The following is a 13,118-nucleotide window of genomic DNA, read 5'->3' as shown; positions in this document are numbered from 1 at the left end:
AGTTAATTTTGGTATAAGGTGAGTTTTAGGTCAAAGTTCATTTATTTGCTTATGGATGTCCAGTGGTAACTGCACCATTTCTTGAAAAGTCTATCCTTAAATAAATTGGTTTTGTATTTTTATAGTTTTTTTTTTTTTTTTGCGGTACGTGGGCCTCTCACTGCTGTGGCCTCTCCTGCTGCAGAGCACAGGCCCCGGACGCACAGGCCCAGCGGCCATGACCGACGGGCCCAGCCGCTCCGCGGCATGTGGGATCCTCCTGGACAGGGGCACGAACCCGTGTCCCCTGCATCGGCAGGCAGACTCCCAACCACTGCGCCACCAGGGAAGCCCTGTTTTTGTATTTTTATCAGAAATAATTTGGGTATGTTTTTGTGGGCCAATTTCTGGGTTCTCTGGTAGAATAATTCCTCCCACTCTCACTTGTCTTTTTTTTTAATTGTTTCAGCTATTCTAGTTCCTTTGCCTTTCAATATAAATTCTAGAAATATCTTGTTCGTATCTACAAAAAGTCTTGCTAAGATTTTAATAGGACTTTCAATAAACCTATATATCAATTTGGGGAGAATGGACATCTTTTTTTACGTTGAGTCTTCCAATCTGTGAACATGGTATGTCTCTCCATTTATTTAGATCTTTGATTTTTTTCATCAGCATTGTGTAGTTTCAACGTACAAGTCTTATATATGTTTTTGTGGATTTGTACCTAAACATTTCATTGTAAGTGATATTATATTTTTAATTTATTGTGCTTATTGCTAGTATATTGAGATACAGTTGATTTTTGTATGTTTGTTTATATTCTGTGACCTTGCTGAACCTTCTTATTAGTTCTAGGAGTGTTTTTATAGATTTCATGGGATTTTTCTATGTAGACAGTCATGTCATCTACAAATAGAGACAGTCTGTTTACCTTTGGTTTCCTTTTCTTGCCTTATGGCACTGACTAGAACTTCCAGCGTTTGTGTTGAATAAGAGTGGTGAGAGTAGATATCCTTACCTTGGTCTTGATATTGGGGGACTGTATTCAGTATTGTACTGTTAAGTATAAGGTGTTTTTTGCTTTTTTAAGAATTAAAAAAAAATCCTTTTTCAGCTTTATTGAGGTGTAATTGACAGAAACTTTATATATTTAAGGTGTCCAATGTGATGATTTCATATAAATATACATTATGAAATGATCATCACAGTCAAGCATTCATTACCTCACATCATTACCTTTTTTTTAATTCCCCATCCGCTCTTCCCTCTGGCAACCACCTGTTTGTTCTCTGCATATATGACTTTGTTTCTGTTTTGTTTGTTCGTTTGTTTTGTTTTTTAGATTCTACATATAAGTGAAATCATACACTATTTGTCTTTCTCTGTCTAACTTATTTCACTTCGCATAATACTGTCTAGGTCTATCTTAGTCGTCGCAAATGGCAAGATTTCATTCTTTTTTATGGCCAAGTAATATTCCATTTGTGTGTGTGTGTGACACTACATCTTCTTTATCCATTCATCTGTTGTTAGGCACTTAGGTTGCTTCCATATCTTGGCTATTGTAAATAATGCTGAAACGAACATACATTTTTTTGAGGTACGTATATTTTTTTGAATTAGTGTTTTCGTATTCTCATATAAATACCCAGGTATGGAATTGCTGGATTGTATGGTAGTTCTGTTTTTAATTTATAGAGGACTCTCCTTACTGTTTTCCATAGTGGCTGCACCAACTTACATTCCTACCAACGGTGTACTACAATTTCCTTTTCTCCACATCCTTGCAACACTTACTGCTTATTGTCTTTTTGTTAATAGCCATTCTAACAGGTGTGAGGTGATATCTGATTGTGATTTTGATTTGCATTTCCCTGTTGATTAGTTATGCTGAGCACCTTTTCATGTGCATGTTGACCATCTCTATGTCTTCTTTGGTAAAATGTCTTATTAGGATCCATTTTTTAATCCGGTTGTTTTGTTTTGTTTTTATGTTGAGCTGTATGAGTTCTTTGTATATTTTGGATATTAACCCCTTATCTGATATATTGTTAGCAAATATCTTCTCCCATTCAGTAGGCAGCCTTTTTGTTTTCTTGATAATTTCCTTTGCTATGCAAAAGCTTTTCAGTTTGATGTAGTCCCATTTCTTTATTTTTGCTTTTTCCCTTGCCTTAGGAGACATATCTAAAAAATATTGCTCAGACCAATGTAAAAAGAGGGCACTGGCATTGTTTTCTTCCAGAAGTAGTCTAGTTTGATTCTTTTGTGTGTAGATGTCCAGTTCTCCCAACACCATCTGTTAAAGAGGCTATCTTTTCTCCATTGTATATTCTTGCCTCTTTTTATTGTAGATTAATTGTTCAGATGGTGGGGTTCATTTATGGTCTCTCTATTTGTACCATTGATCTATGTGTCTGTTGTGCCAGTACCATACTGTTTTGATCACTGTAGCTTTGTAGTATAGTTTGAGGTCAGGGAGCTTGTTTTGTTGTTCTTTCTCAAGATTGTTTTGGCTATTTGGGGTCCTTTGTTTTTCCATACAAATTTTAGAATTATTCTAGTTCTGTGGAAAACGCCATTGGTATTTTGATAGGAATTGCTTTGAATCTGTAGAGTGCCTTGAGTAGTATGATCATTTTAAAAGTATTCTTCCAATCCATGAGCACAGTATATCTTTCCATCTGTTTGTGTCATCTTCAATTTCTTTTATCAGTTTTTTAAGTTTTCTAAGTATAGGTCTTTTTTTTTTTTTTTTTTTTTGTTGGCTGCGCTATGCATCATGCAGGATCTTAGTTCCCTGACCAGGGATTGAATCCATGCCCCTTGCAGTGGACGCGTAGAGTCTTGACCACTGGACCACCAGGGAAGTTCCATAAATATAGGTCTTTCACCTCCTTAGTTAGATTTATTCCTAGGTATTCTTTTTGATGTGATTGTAAATGGGATAGTTTTCTTAATTTCTCTTTCTGATAGTTGTTACTGTATGGAAATGTAACAGATTTCTGTATGTTAATTTTGTATCCTGCAATTTTACCAAATTCATTGATGAGTTCTAGTAGTTTTTCGGTGGCATCTATAGGATTTTCTATGGATAGTATCATGTCATCTGAAAACAGTGATGGTTTTACTTCTTCTTTTCCAATTTGGATTTCTTTTATTTCTTGTCTGATTGCTGGGGCTAAGACTTTCAATACTATGATGAATAAAAATGGCAAGAGTGGGCATCCTAGTCATGTTTTCCTGATCTTAGAGAAAATGCTTTCAGCTTTTCACCACTGAGTATGGTGTTAGCTGTGGGCTTGCCATATATGTCATTCATTATATTAAGGTATATTCCACCAATGGACACTTTGTTGAGAGTTTTTATCATAAATGGATATTGAATTTTGTCCAAAGTTTTCTCTGCATCAACTGAGATGATCAAATGATTTTTTATTCTTTCATTTGTTAATGTGTTGTATCATGTTGATTAATTTGTGGATATTGAGCTATCCTTGTATCCCTGAGATTAATCCCACTTAATCATGGTGTATGATCCTTTTAATGTATCATTGGATTCTGTTTGCTAATATTTTTTTGAGGATTTTTGCATCTATGACTGTCAAGAATATTGGCCTGTAATTTTTTTTGTTTTTTTGTGGTATCTTATTCTGATTCTGATATCAAGGTGATGCTGGCCTCATAGAATAAGTTTCTGAGTGTGCCTCTTCAATTTTTTGGGATAGTTTAGGAAGGATAGGTGTTAACTCTTCTTTAAATGTTTGGTAGAATTCACCTGTGAAGCTGTCTGGTCCTGGACTTTCGTTTGTTGGGAGCTCTTTTATTACTGATTTAATTTCATTACTGGTAATTGATCTATTCGTATTTTCTATTTATTCCTGTTTTGGTCTTGGGAGACTACACTTCTAGGGTTTTATCCATTTTTTCTAGGTTGTCTATCTTATTGCCATATAATTGTTCCTTGTAGTCTTATGTGGTCCTTTGTATTTCTGTGGTGTCAGTTGTAACTTGTCCTCTTTCATTTCTGATTTTATTTGGGCTTTCTTTTTTCTTTGTGAGTCTGGCTAAAGGTTCATCAATTTTGTTTATCTTTTCAACGAACGAGCTCTTAATTACATTGATCTTTTCTATTGCATTTTAGTCTCTATTTCATTTATTTGTGCTCTGATCTTTATTATTTATTTCCTTGTCCTAACTTTGAATTTTGTTTTTTTCTAGTTCCTTTAGGTTTAAGGTTATTGTTTATTTCAGATTTTTTCTTGTTTTCTGAGGTAGGTTTGTATCACTATAAACTTCCCTCTTGGAATTGTTTTTGCTGCATCCCATAGATTTTGGATCATTGTGTTTCTATTTTCATCTGTCTCTAGGTATTTTTTTATTTCTTTGATTTCTTCAGTGACTCATTGTTTGTTTAGTAGCATATTGTTTAGCCTCTACATGTTTGTGTTTTTTGCATTTTTTTTCTTGTAGTTGATTTCTAGTCTCATACCATTGTGATCAGAGAAGATGCTTGATAGGATTTCAGTCTTCTAAATTTTTGAGATTTGTTTTGTGGCCTGTAGAATTGTCCATGTGCAGTTGAAAAGAATGTGTTTTCTGCTGCTTTTGGATGGAATGTTCTCTATGTATCTATTAAGTCCATCTGACCAGTGTTTCCTTATTGATTTTCTGTCTGGATGATGTATCCATTGATGGGGTGTTAAGTACCCTACTATTATTGTGTTACTGTCAATTTCTTACTTTAAATTCTCCAAATGTGTCAGTGCTTACATATTTACAATTGAATTATCTCCTTGTTGGATCTATCCCTTTATCTTTATATAATGTCCTTTGTTGTCTCTTATTACAGTTTTTGTTTTAAAGTCTATTTCGTCTGATATAAGTATTGCTATCCCAGCTTTCTTTTCATTTACATTTGCATGGAGTACCTTTTTTCATTCCCTCACTTTCAGTCTGTGTGTCTTTAGATCTGAAGTGAGTTTCCTATAGGCAGTATATATACGGGTCTTGTTTTTGTATCTATTCAACCACTCTATGTCTTTTAATTGGAATGTTTAGTCCATTTACATTTAAAGTAGTTATTGATAGATATGTACTTATTGTGATTTTGTTAGTTGTTTGGGGGTTGTTTTTGCAGTTCTTTATTGTTCCTTTCTTTTCTTTTGTTCTCTTCCCTTGTGATTTGGTGACTATCTTTAGTGTTATGTTTGGATTCCTTTCTCTTTTTTGTGTGTGTATCTATTATAGATTTTTGATTTGTGGTTATCATGAGAGTTACATATAGCAATCTTTATGTATGTGTGATTATTTTAAGTTGCTGGTCTCCGAATTTCAAACACATTTTAACTCCCCTCCCCCTACAGTTACTGTTTTTTTGACATCATATTTTACATCTTTTTGTTTTGTATATCCCTTAACTACTTATTGCAGATATAGATGATTTTACTATTTTTTTCTTTTAATCTTCCTACTAGCTTTGTACATGGTTGATTTACTACCTTTACTATATAATTGTCTTTATCAATGAGCTTCTTCTTTTCATAATTTTCATGTTTCTAGTTGTGGCCTTTTCTTTTTTGCTTAGAGAATTTCCTTTGACATTTCTTGCAAAACTGGCTTGGTGGTGCTGAATGCTTTTAGCTTTTGCTGTCTATAAAACTTTTGATCTCTCCATCAAATCTGAATGAAAGCCTTGCCAGTTAAAGTATTCTTTTTTTTTTCCAACATATTGTATAATTCATTTTATGTGAAATGTCCAGGACAGCCACATCTATATGGATAGAAAGTAGAGTAGTGATTGCCTAGGGCTGGGAGTAAGGTGGGGAAGAGGGGATTGGGGTAATAACTGAAGGATACAGGGTCTCTTTCTAAGTTGATGAAAATGTTTTAACATTGACTGTGGTAATGGTTACACAACTCTGAATATACTAAAAACCATTGAATGGTACATTAAACTTAAGTGGGTGAATTGCATGGTATGTGAGTTGTATCTCAGTAAGAAGGGAATGATGTAGCCAGGATGGTGGGAAGCATCCTTTGGGCTCCAGCTTTCTCCTTGACCCTCTCTATCCTCACTGTCCCTACAGGGTGTCTTCCTTCCCACCACGTTCCAGTCCAGGAGTGTCTTGATCTGTCCCTGGCCATCCCTGTTGCCTTTCTCTTCTTTTGGGTGGACCATGAAGTATTCTGGCCTTTCATTAGCTGCTGTCTGATATCAGGATTTCTTCTTTTTTGATTATTGAAGTATAGTTGATATATGATACCTTGTTAGTTTCAGCTATACAGCAAAATGATTCATTTTTATATCTGTATATTTTTTCAGATTATTTTACACAGGTGGAGTATTCTTGATTTTAGGTTTTTCCCTTTTATCACTTTAAATATATTGTACCCTTTGGCTTTCAGAGTTTCTGCTGAAAAGTCAGCTGATAGCCTTATGGGAGTTCCCTTGTACATAAGTTGATGCTCTTCCCTTGCTGTTTTTAATATTCTATTTATATTTAATTTTTGCCATTTTAATTATAATGTGTCTTGATATGGTCCCTCTTTGGTTTGATCCTATTTGGGACTCTCTCTGCTTCCTGGACCTGGATTTCTGTTTCCCAGGTTAGGGAAATTTTCAGCTTTTATGTCTTCAAGCATGTTCTCTATGCCTTTCTCTCTTTGTTCTCCTTCTGGGATTCTTATAATGTGAATGTTGTCCTACAGGCCACTTAAACTGTCCTCATTTCTTTTTATTCTTTTTCTGTGTTCAGCTTCAGTGATTTCTACCTCTCTGTCTTTCAGCTAGCTGATTTGTTCCTCTGTATCATTTAATCTACTATTGATTTCTTCTAGTGTATTTTTCAGTTCAGTTATTGTATTTCATCTCTGTTTGGTTCTTCTTTATATTTTCTAAGTCTTTGTTAAACTTCTCTTTATGCTCATCCAGGTTTCTCCAGAGTTCTTTGATCATCTTTTGAGCATTACCTTGAACTCTTTATCAGGTGGATTGTCTATCACCACTTCACTTAGTTCTTGTGGGGTTTTTATCTTGTTCCTTCTATTGGAACATGATCCTCTGTCACCTCATTTTGCCTAATTCCTGTTTGTGGGTTGCCTACCCTGGGGGTATAGGTCTTGACTGTACTGGGTGTCTGCCCCTCCTATATCTGTCTCATTGCAGTTCCTTCTTTATAACTTTAATTGTGGGAAATATTTTCTGCTAGTCATCAGGTTGTTCTCATTGATAGTCACTCTGGTAAATAGTTTAATTTTGGTGTGCCTGTTGGGGGAGGTTCTCAGGGTCTTCCTACTTTGCCATATTTGCCACCGGTAAAAGGTTAACTGTAGGTTTTTTGTAAATATTCTTTATCAAACTAAGGAAGTTCTCCTTTATTTCTGTTTTCTGAGAATTTTTATAATAAATTTGTTTCGGCTTTTGTCAGATGCTTTTTTCCTGCATCAATTTTTGGTGGATTACAAGTGATTGATTTTCAAATTTTGAACCATCCTTGCATCCCTGGAATAAGCCTCATTTGGTCATAGTATATAATTCTTTATATATTGCTGAATTGTATTTGCTAATATTTTCTTAGGAATTTATATGTCTATATTCATGAGAGATATTGGTCTGAAGTTTTCCTTATTTGTACTGTCTTTGTCTGGTTTTGTTATCAGAGTAATGCTAGCTTCATGAAATGAATTTGGAAGTATTCCCTCTTCTGTTTTCTGGAAGTGATTGTATAGAATTGGTGTTAATTCTTCTTTAAGCGTTTGGTAGATTTCTCCAGTGAAATCATCTGGGCCTGGAGATTTCTTTTTTGGGAGTTTAAAAATTATGGATTAAATTTCCTTAATAATTATAGGGCTATTCAATGACTTATTTCATGTTGGGTGAATTAATGGATGCACTCATAGGGTATAGAGCCCTTGTGACCAGGACCCAGTCAGTGGTGAAGGGCTTTCCTATTTGACAGTGATGGCAGCAGGCTCCTGGCACACCTGCTACATGCACCATGTTGCATGCAGGGGTGTTGCTTGCACACCCCGCCCCCCATCCTCTTAGGCCTCACACCAGCCTGGGGATTCAGGTGGACCATTTCTTCTTCTAAGTTGTCAAATGTATAGAGCTGTTTGTGGTGTTCCCTGATTCTTTAGATGTTTGCAGGGCCTGTGGTGATATCCCCTGTTTCATTCTTGATATTAGTAGTTTGTGTAGCCTCTCTCTCTCTTTTTTTCCTTTTTTCCTTGCGAATCTTGCTGAAGGTTTGTCAGTTTCATTGAAGTGTTTTCAAAGTGCCAACTCTGTTTCATTGATTTTCACTATTCTGTTTTCAATTTTATTTATTTTTGCTCTTGTCTTTATTATTTCCTTCCTTCTGTTTACACTGGGTTTATTTTGCTCTTTCTCTAGGTTCTTTGGGTGAGAGCTTAGATTGTTGATTTGAGACTTTTCTCTTTTCAGATGTATGCTTTTAATGCTATAAATTTCCCTCTTGGCACTGATTTAGCAAATTTTGATAGGTTGTATTTTCATTTTTGACCCATGCAGTATTTAGAAGTGTGCTATTTTGCTTCCAAGTATTTGGAGTTTTACTATTATCTTTTGTTGTTGATTTCTAGTTTGATTCCATTGTGGTCAAAAAACACACTGTATGACTTCAGTTTTTAAAATTTTGTTGAGGTTTGTTTTGATGGCACAGGATATGGTCTGTCTTGGTATATGTTCCATAGGCCCTTGAAAGGAAATGTGTATTTTGCTGTTATTGAGTATAAATGTCAACTAGATTGGGTTGGTTGATAATGTTTTTGAGTTCTTCTATATTCTTTCTGATTTTCTGTCTAGTTGTTTCAATTTTTGAGAGATGGATTGTTAAAGTCTCTTACTATAATTTAGGATTTGTCTTTCTCCTTTCAGTCCTATTAGTTTTTGCTACACATATTTTGTAGTTCTGTTATTTGGTGCATATCCATTTGGTATTGCTTCTTTTTTTTTTTGGTGAACCAACCTATTTATCATTATATAATGTTACTGTCTATCTTTGGTAATTTCTTTTGCTTTGAATTCTACTTTATCTGATATTGATAGAGCCACACCTGCTTTCCTTTGATTAAAGTTTGCACGGTATATCTATTTTTTTCAAGATTTTTTGGATGTGGATCATTTTTTAAGTCCTTATCGAATTTGTTACAATATTGCTTCTATTTTATGTTTTGGTTTTTTGGCCGCGAGGCATGTGGGATCTTAGCTCCCTGACCAGGGATCGAACCCACACCCCCTGCATTGGAAGGTGAAGTCTTACCCACTGGACCAGCAGGAAAGTCCCTGCATGGTATATCTTTTTCCATACTTTTATTTTCATCCTGTCTTTATTGTTCTGTTTGAAGTGAATTGTAGACAGCACATAGTTGGATCTTGTTTTTTAATCCACTTTGCCAGCCTTTGTCATTTAATTGGTGTATTTAGACCACTTACATTTAGTGTAATTATTGTTGTTAAGTCTTCATTCTGCCATTTTATTTTTTGTTTTCTATTCTGTTTTTCTTTTTAATTTTTTTGCCATCCTGTAGGTTACCTGAACAGTTTTTAGAATTCCATTTGTTTTTGAGTATATCTCTTTGTATAGTTTTTTAAGTGGTTGCTCTAGGTATTGCATTATATGTATAACTTACCACAGTTTACTGATGTTATCTCACCAGTTTGAGTGAACTGCTAACGTCTCCTTCCCATCCCCTGTCTGTAATATAATTATCTTCAATATTTCCTTTTCAAACTTCTAGACACATTAGACCACATTAGACAGTTTTATGTTTAATTATGATGTATCTTGAAATGGATTTCTTTGAGCTTATCCCATTTGGGGTTTTCTCAGCTTCTTAAGTCTGTAGGCTTAATGTCTCTTGCCAAATTTGGGAATCTTTAGCTATTTCTTCTTTGAATTTTTTTTTAGCTTCACACATCCTCTCTTCTTCTAGGACTCTGATGACACAAATTTTGGATCTTTTGTTATTGTCCCATAGGTCCCTGAGGTTCGGTTCACTTTTCTTTTTCAGACTGTTTTCTCTCTGTTGTTCAGACTGGATAATTTCTATTGTTCTGTCTTCTGTTTCACTAATTCTTTCCTCTGTTCTTACCTTTCTGCTGTTGTGCCCATTCACTGAGCTTTTTATTTCAGTTATGGTATTTCTCAGTTCTGAAATTTCCATTTGGTCCTTTTATCTTCTATTTCTTTGATGAGACTTTCTATTTTCTTGTTCAGCCTGCTATTGATATTTTTCATTTAAGTATATTCATAATTGCTCATTAAAGCAATTGGCTGCCTTAAAATCCTTGTTAGCTAATTCCATCATCTCTGACATCTTGGTTTTGATTTTTACTGATTATCTTATTAAGTTTGATATCTTCTTGGCACTTGGTATGAGAAGTGATTTTCCACTGAAACCTGGACGTTTTGTATTATACTATGAGAATCTGCATCTTCTATTTTAGCTGGTTTTCTCTTACCCTTGTTACTGTCAGGTGGAGGTAGAAGTCCAAGTTCCCCATTTGGCCTCCACTGACATCCAAGTTGAGTGGGGAAGCTCCTTACTGCTGGGTTGGGGTGAGAATTCCAGCTTCTTACTGACTCCACTGATGCTCTGGCACATGGCAGTGGTCTTGTTACTACCGGCAATGGTGAAATTCTTACACCCTCCACTGGGCCTGCTCTGACACCACTCCAGTAGAGAAGGGGTGTGGCACCTTGTTATTATCAGTTGGAGATACAAGTGCAGGTCCCATATGTAGTCTCCACAAGTGGGAGGGCCTTGTTACTAGCTGGTGGGGATGAAAATCCTTGGCCTTAACTGAAAATCCCAGTGTGGGTGTGGGGGTGCCTAGTCATAGCCTCAAGAGGGTGGAAGTCTAGGCTCCCCTTGGCACTTGCCAGCATGGGTGGGGGTTGGCCAGTTTTTTTCCTGTGGTGTTTGGATAGAATAGAGTTGTTACTGTTTCAAAGTTTTCTAGGCTTGCCTGGTTCTTTGGCTAAAGAGAGCAGCTTTTAGGGAGGCATTTCTGGTCTGGCACTTATGGATTGCCAGCTTCTTTAGCTTCATGTCTGGGAATATAAGGCAAAAAGAATACCCAGGAAATACACCAGTGTGTTGGTGTCATTCCTCAGGTGTTGAGGTGTCTAGCTGGTCTGCCTTTTCAATCATCTTATGTTTGTTTTATATATGATGTCCATGGTTTTTACTTGTACCATTATCTTAGAAGTGGCAGCCTCTTCACTTTCTCTTTAGTTACTGAATATCTGTTCAGCTTCATAGCATACTTTGAACATGATTGTCCCATTTACTAAGTGGCTGTGGCTTAAATTATTCTTCTCTTTTTTACATGATTCCTGATAATTTGATATTTAATTTTAACTATTTCGTTGTGTATGTATTTTTAATGTTATTGCCCCTAAATCTTTTTTTGTATATAGCTATAAACTGAAAATCTTAGCCAAAGGCCCATTTCCCAGATCTTTTGACCACTCTACAGAGAGTTAGGTTTGTGTGTAGTGACCATCCGACTACATAAACCCATCCCACTACTAAAACGTAATCCCTAAAGGGGAAAGTAATAATAAATTTTTACTTTTTATTTGTTTTCTCATGGCACACTCCTATTCCTAGGAAAACAGCTTAAAATACATGCAATAGATGTGTCATAAATGGTTAATAGCAACTCTTCTTCATCTAGGATATTGTGTATGAAATTATTCCAAAAATGAATTTTTAAATAATCATAGGGGTTTGAGCCGAACCATTTTTACTTACTAAAGTGCCTAGCATGGCATCAGGAAATCATTCCTATTATTGTTAATTTTTTTGTTGGTACCATGTGGTACCAAGGGACAATGTGAGAGCATTGGGCAATGCATGGATTGTTCTGGTTACTCTGTAGGTATAAACAGGACACTTGAATTGGTTACTAATTTAACATGTGTGTAGTAGTGGGGACCATTAATTATTTTAATTCATGGAAGTGATTTTCAAGTTAGGTTGGGATATTTTTAAACTGGTGTGCTTTTAAAAATATAGCGCCTTATTTCTATCTACAGCTTTACAATATTTTACTAGATTTGAACACTGTTCTCCAACTAACTGAGTATTTCTGAGAGAATGGTCATTTTTAATAAGTGTATCTTTCAACATAATTGTTAACTGACTTTTTTTTGGCAGAATCAGAAAACTGATTTGTCCCAGATGAAAGAGAGTGAAATAGTAATCAAGTGTTGAAACTCTTAGCCATTGTTTGTGTGTGTGTGTGTGTGTGTGTGTGTGTGTGTGCGTGTGGTATTTGAAAGTAATAAATGATAGACAACTTGCTGGAAATGAAGCAAATGGAAATGTTGATTAGAAATACCTAATAAAACTTTCTATAAAATACTTTGTATTTGCACTGCATTAAAGTCTAAGAAGTGACAAACCTTCTTTTATAGTCTTGCCTATTTTAAACTGATTGTCATTACCTTAAAATGTAACTTGTAGGGTGCAGGTATAGAAATATATCCCGGGAGTAAGTGCACCCTGAGTGACAATGGGATCCATCACTGCAAGGAAGGGATCCTCATTAAGGTGAGCACCTGCTGAGACACCCTCTTTCCAAAGGTCAGAATGGTTTTACCTAAGAAATAATTATGTTTTATTAAATTCCCATGTTGTTCCTGTTGTTTTCTGGTTTTGAAAAGCATAAACAGTATGTAAATTTTAATAATATAAATAGTTGGTGGTTGAAAGTCTCTTGTGAGAATACTTTGTTATCTGTAGATCTGCAGAAATGACAAAGGAATGCTGTGTCACTCAGAGCTCAGATTGTGCTACCACGTATTAATAAGCATAGCTTTCTATTTTATTTTTAGAATAGCCTGAAAAAAGTGAGATTTTTAAAGCAGGCAGTGTTGAATGTGACAGTTCCTTAAAATATTTGTTTTCAATGTCTCAGGACTTCTTAGATGAACATTATGACATTCCCAAAATAACCATGGTGAATAATGTCATACATAATAATGAAGGTTATGGTGTTGTCTTGGTGAAACCTACAATTTTCTCTGACCTGCAAGAAAATGCCCAAGATGAAACTGAAGGTATGGTATATTTAGTAATTTTCAAAATAAAAACCAGAC

At 35.3% G+C, this 13,118-nt stretch overlaps 1 protein-coding gene across 1 annotated transcript in view; it reads left to right on the top strand.

Annotated features, from left to right (window-relative positions):
* SHCBP1 (SHC binding and spindle associated 1) overlaps positions 1–13,118 on the top strand; it is a 39,623-nt gene that overhangs the window by 22,133 nt on the left and 4,372 nt on the right. Inside the window, exons 11-12 of the mRNA XM_032614769.1 lie at positions 12,484–12,570; positions 12,938–13,079. Coding sequence (XP_032470660.1) covers positions 12,484–12,570; positions 12,938–13,079 — 229 coding nt within the window. The remainder of the gene's footprint in view (positions 1–12,483; positions 12,571–12,937; positions 13,080–13,118) is intronic.

Source organism: Phocoena sinus, chromosome 19, assembly GCF_008692025.1.
Source record: "Phocoena sinus isolate mPhoSin1 chromosome 19, mPhoSin1.pri, whole genome shotgun sequence".
In the NCBI taxonomy this organism is placed as follows: Eukaryota; Metazoa; Chordata; class Mammalia; order Artiodactyla; family Phocoenidae; genus Phocoena; species Phocoena sinus.
The sequence above is the reverse complement of the archived record's forward strand: the minus strand, read 5'-3'. Positions and strand labels throughout refer to the sequence as shown.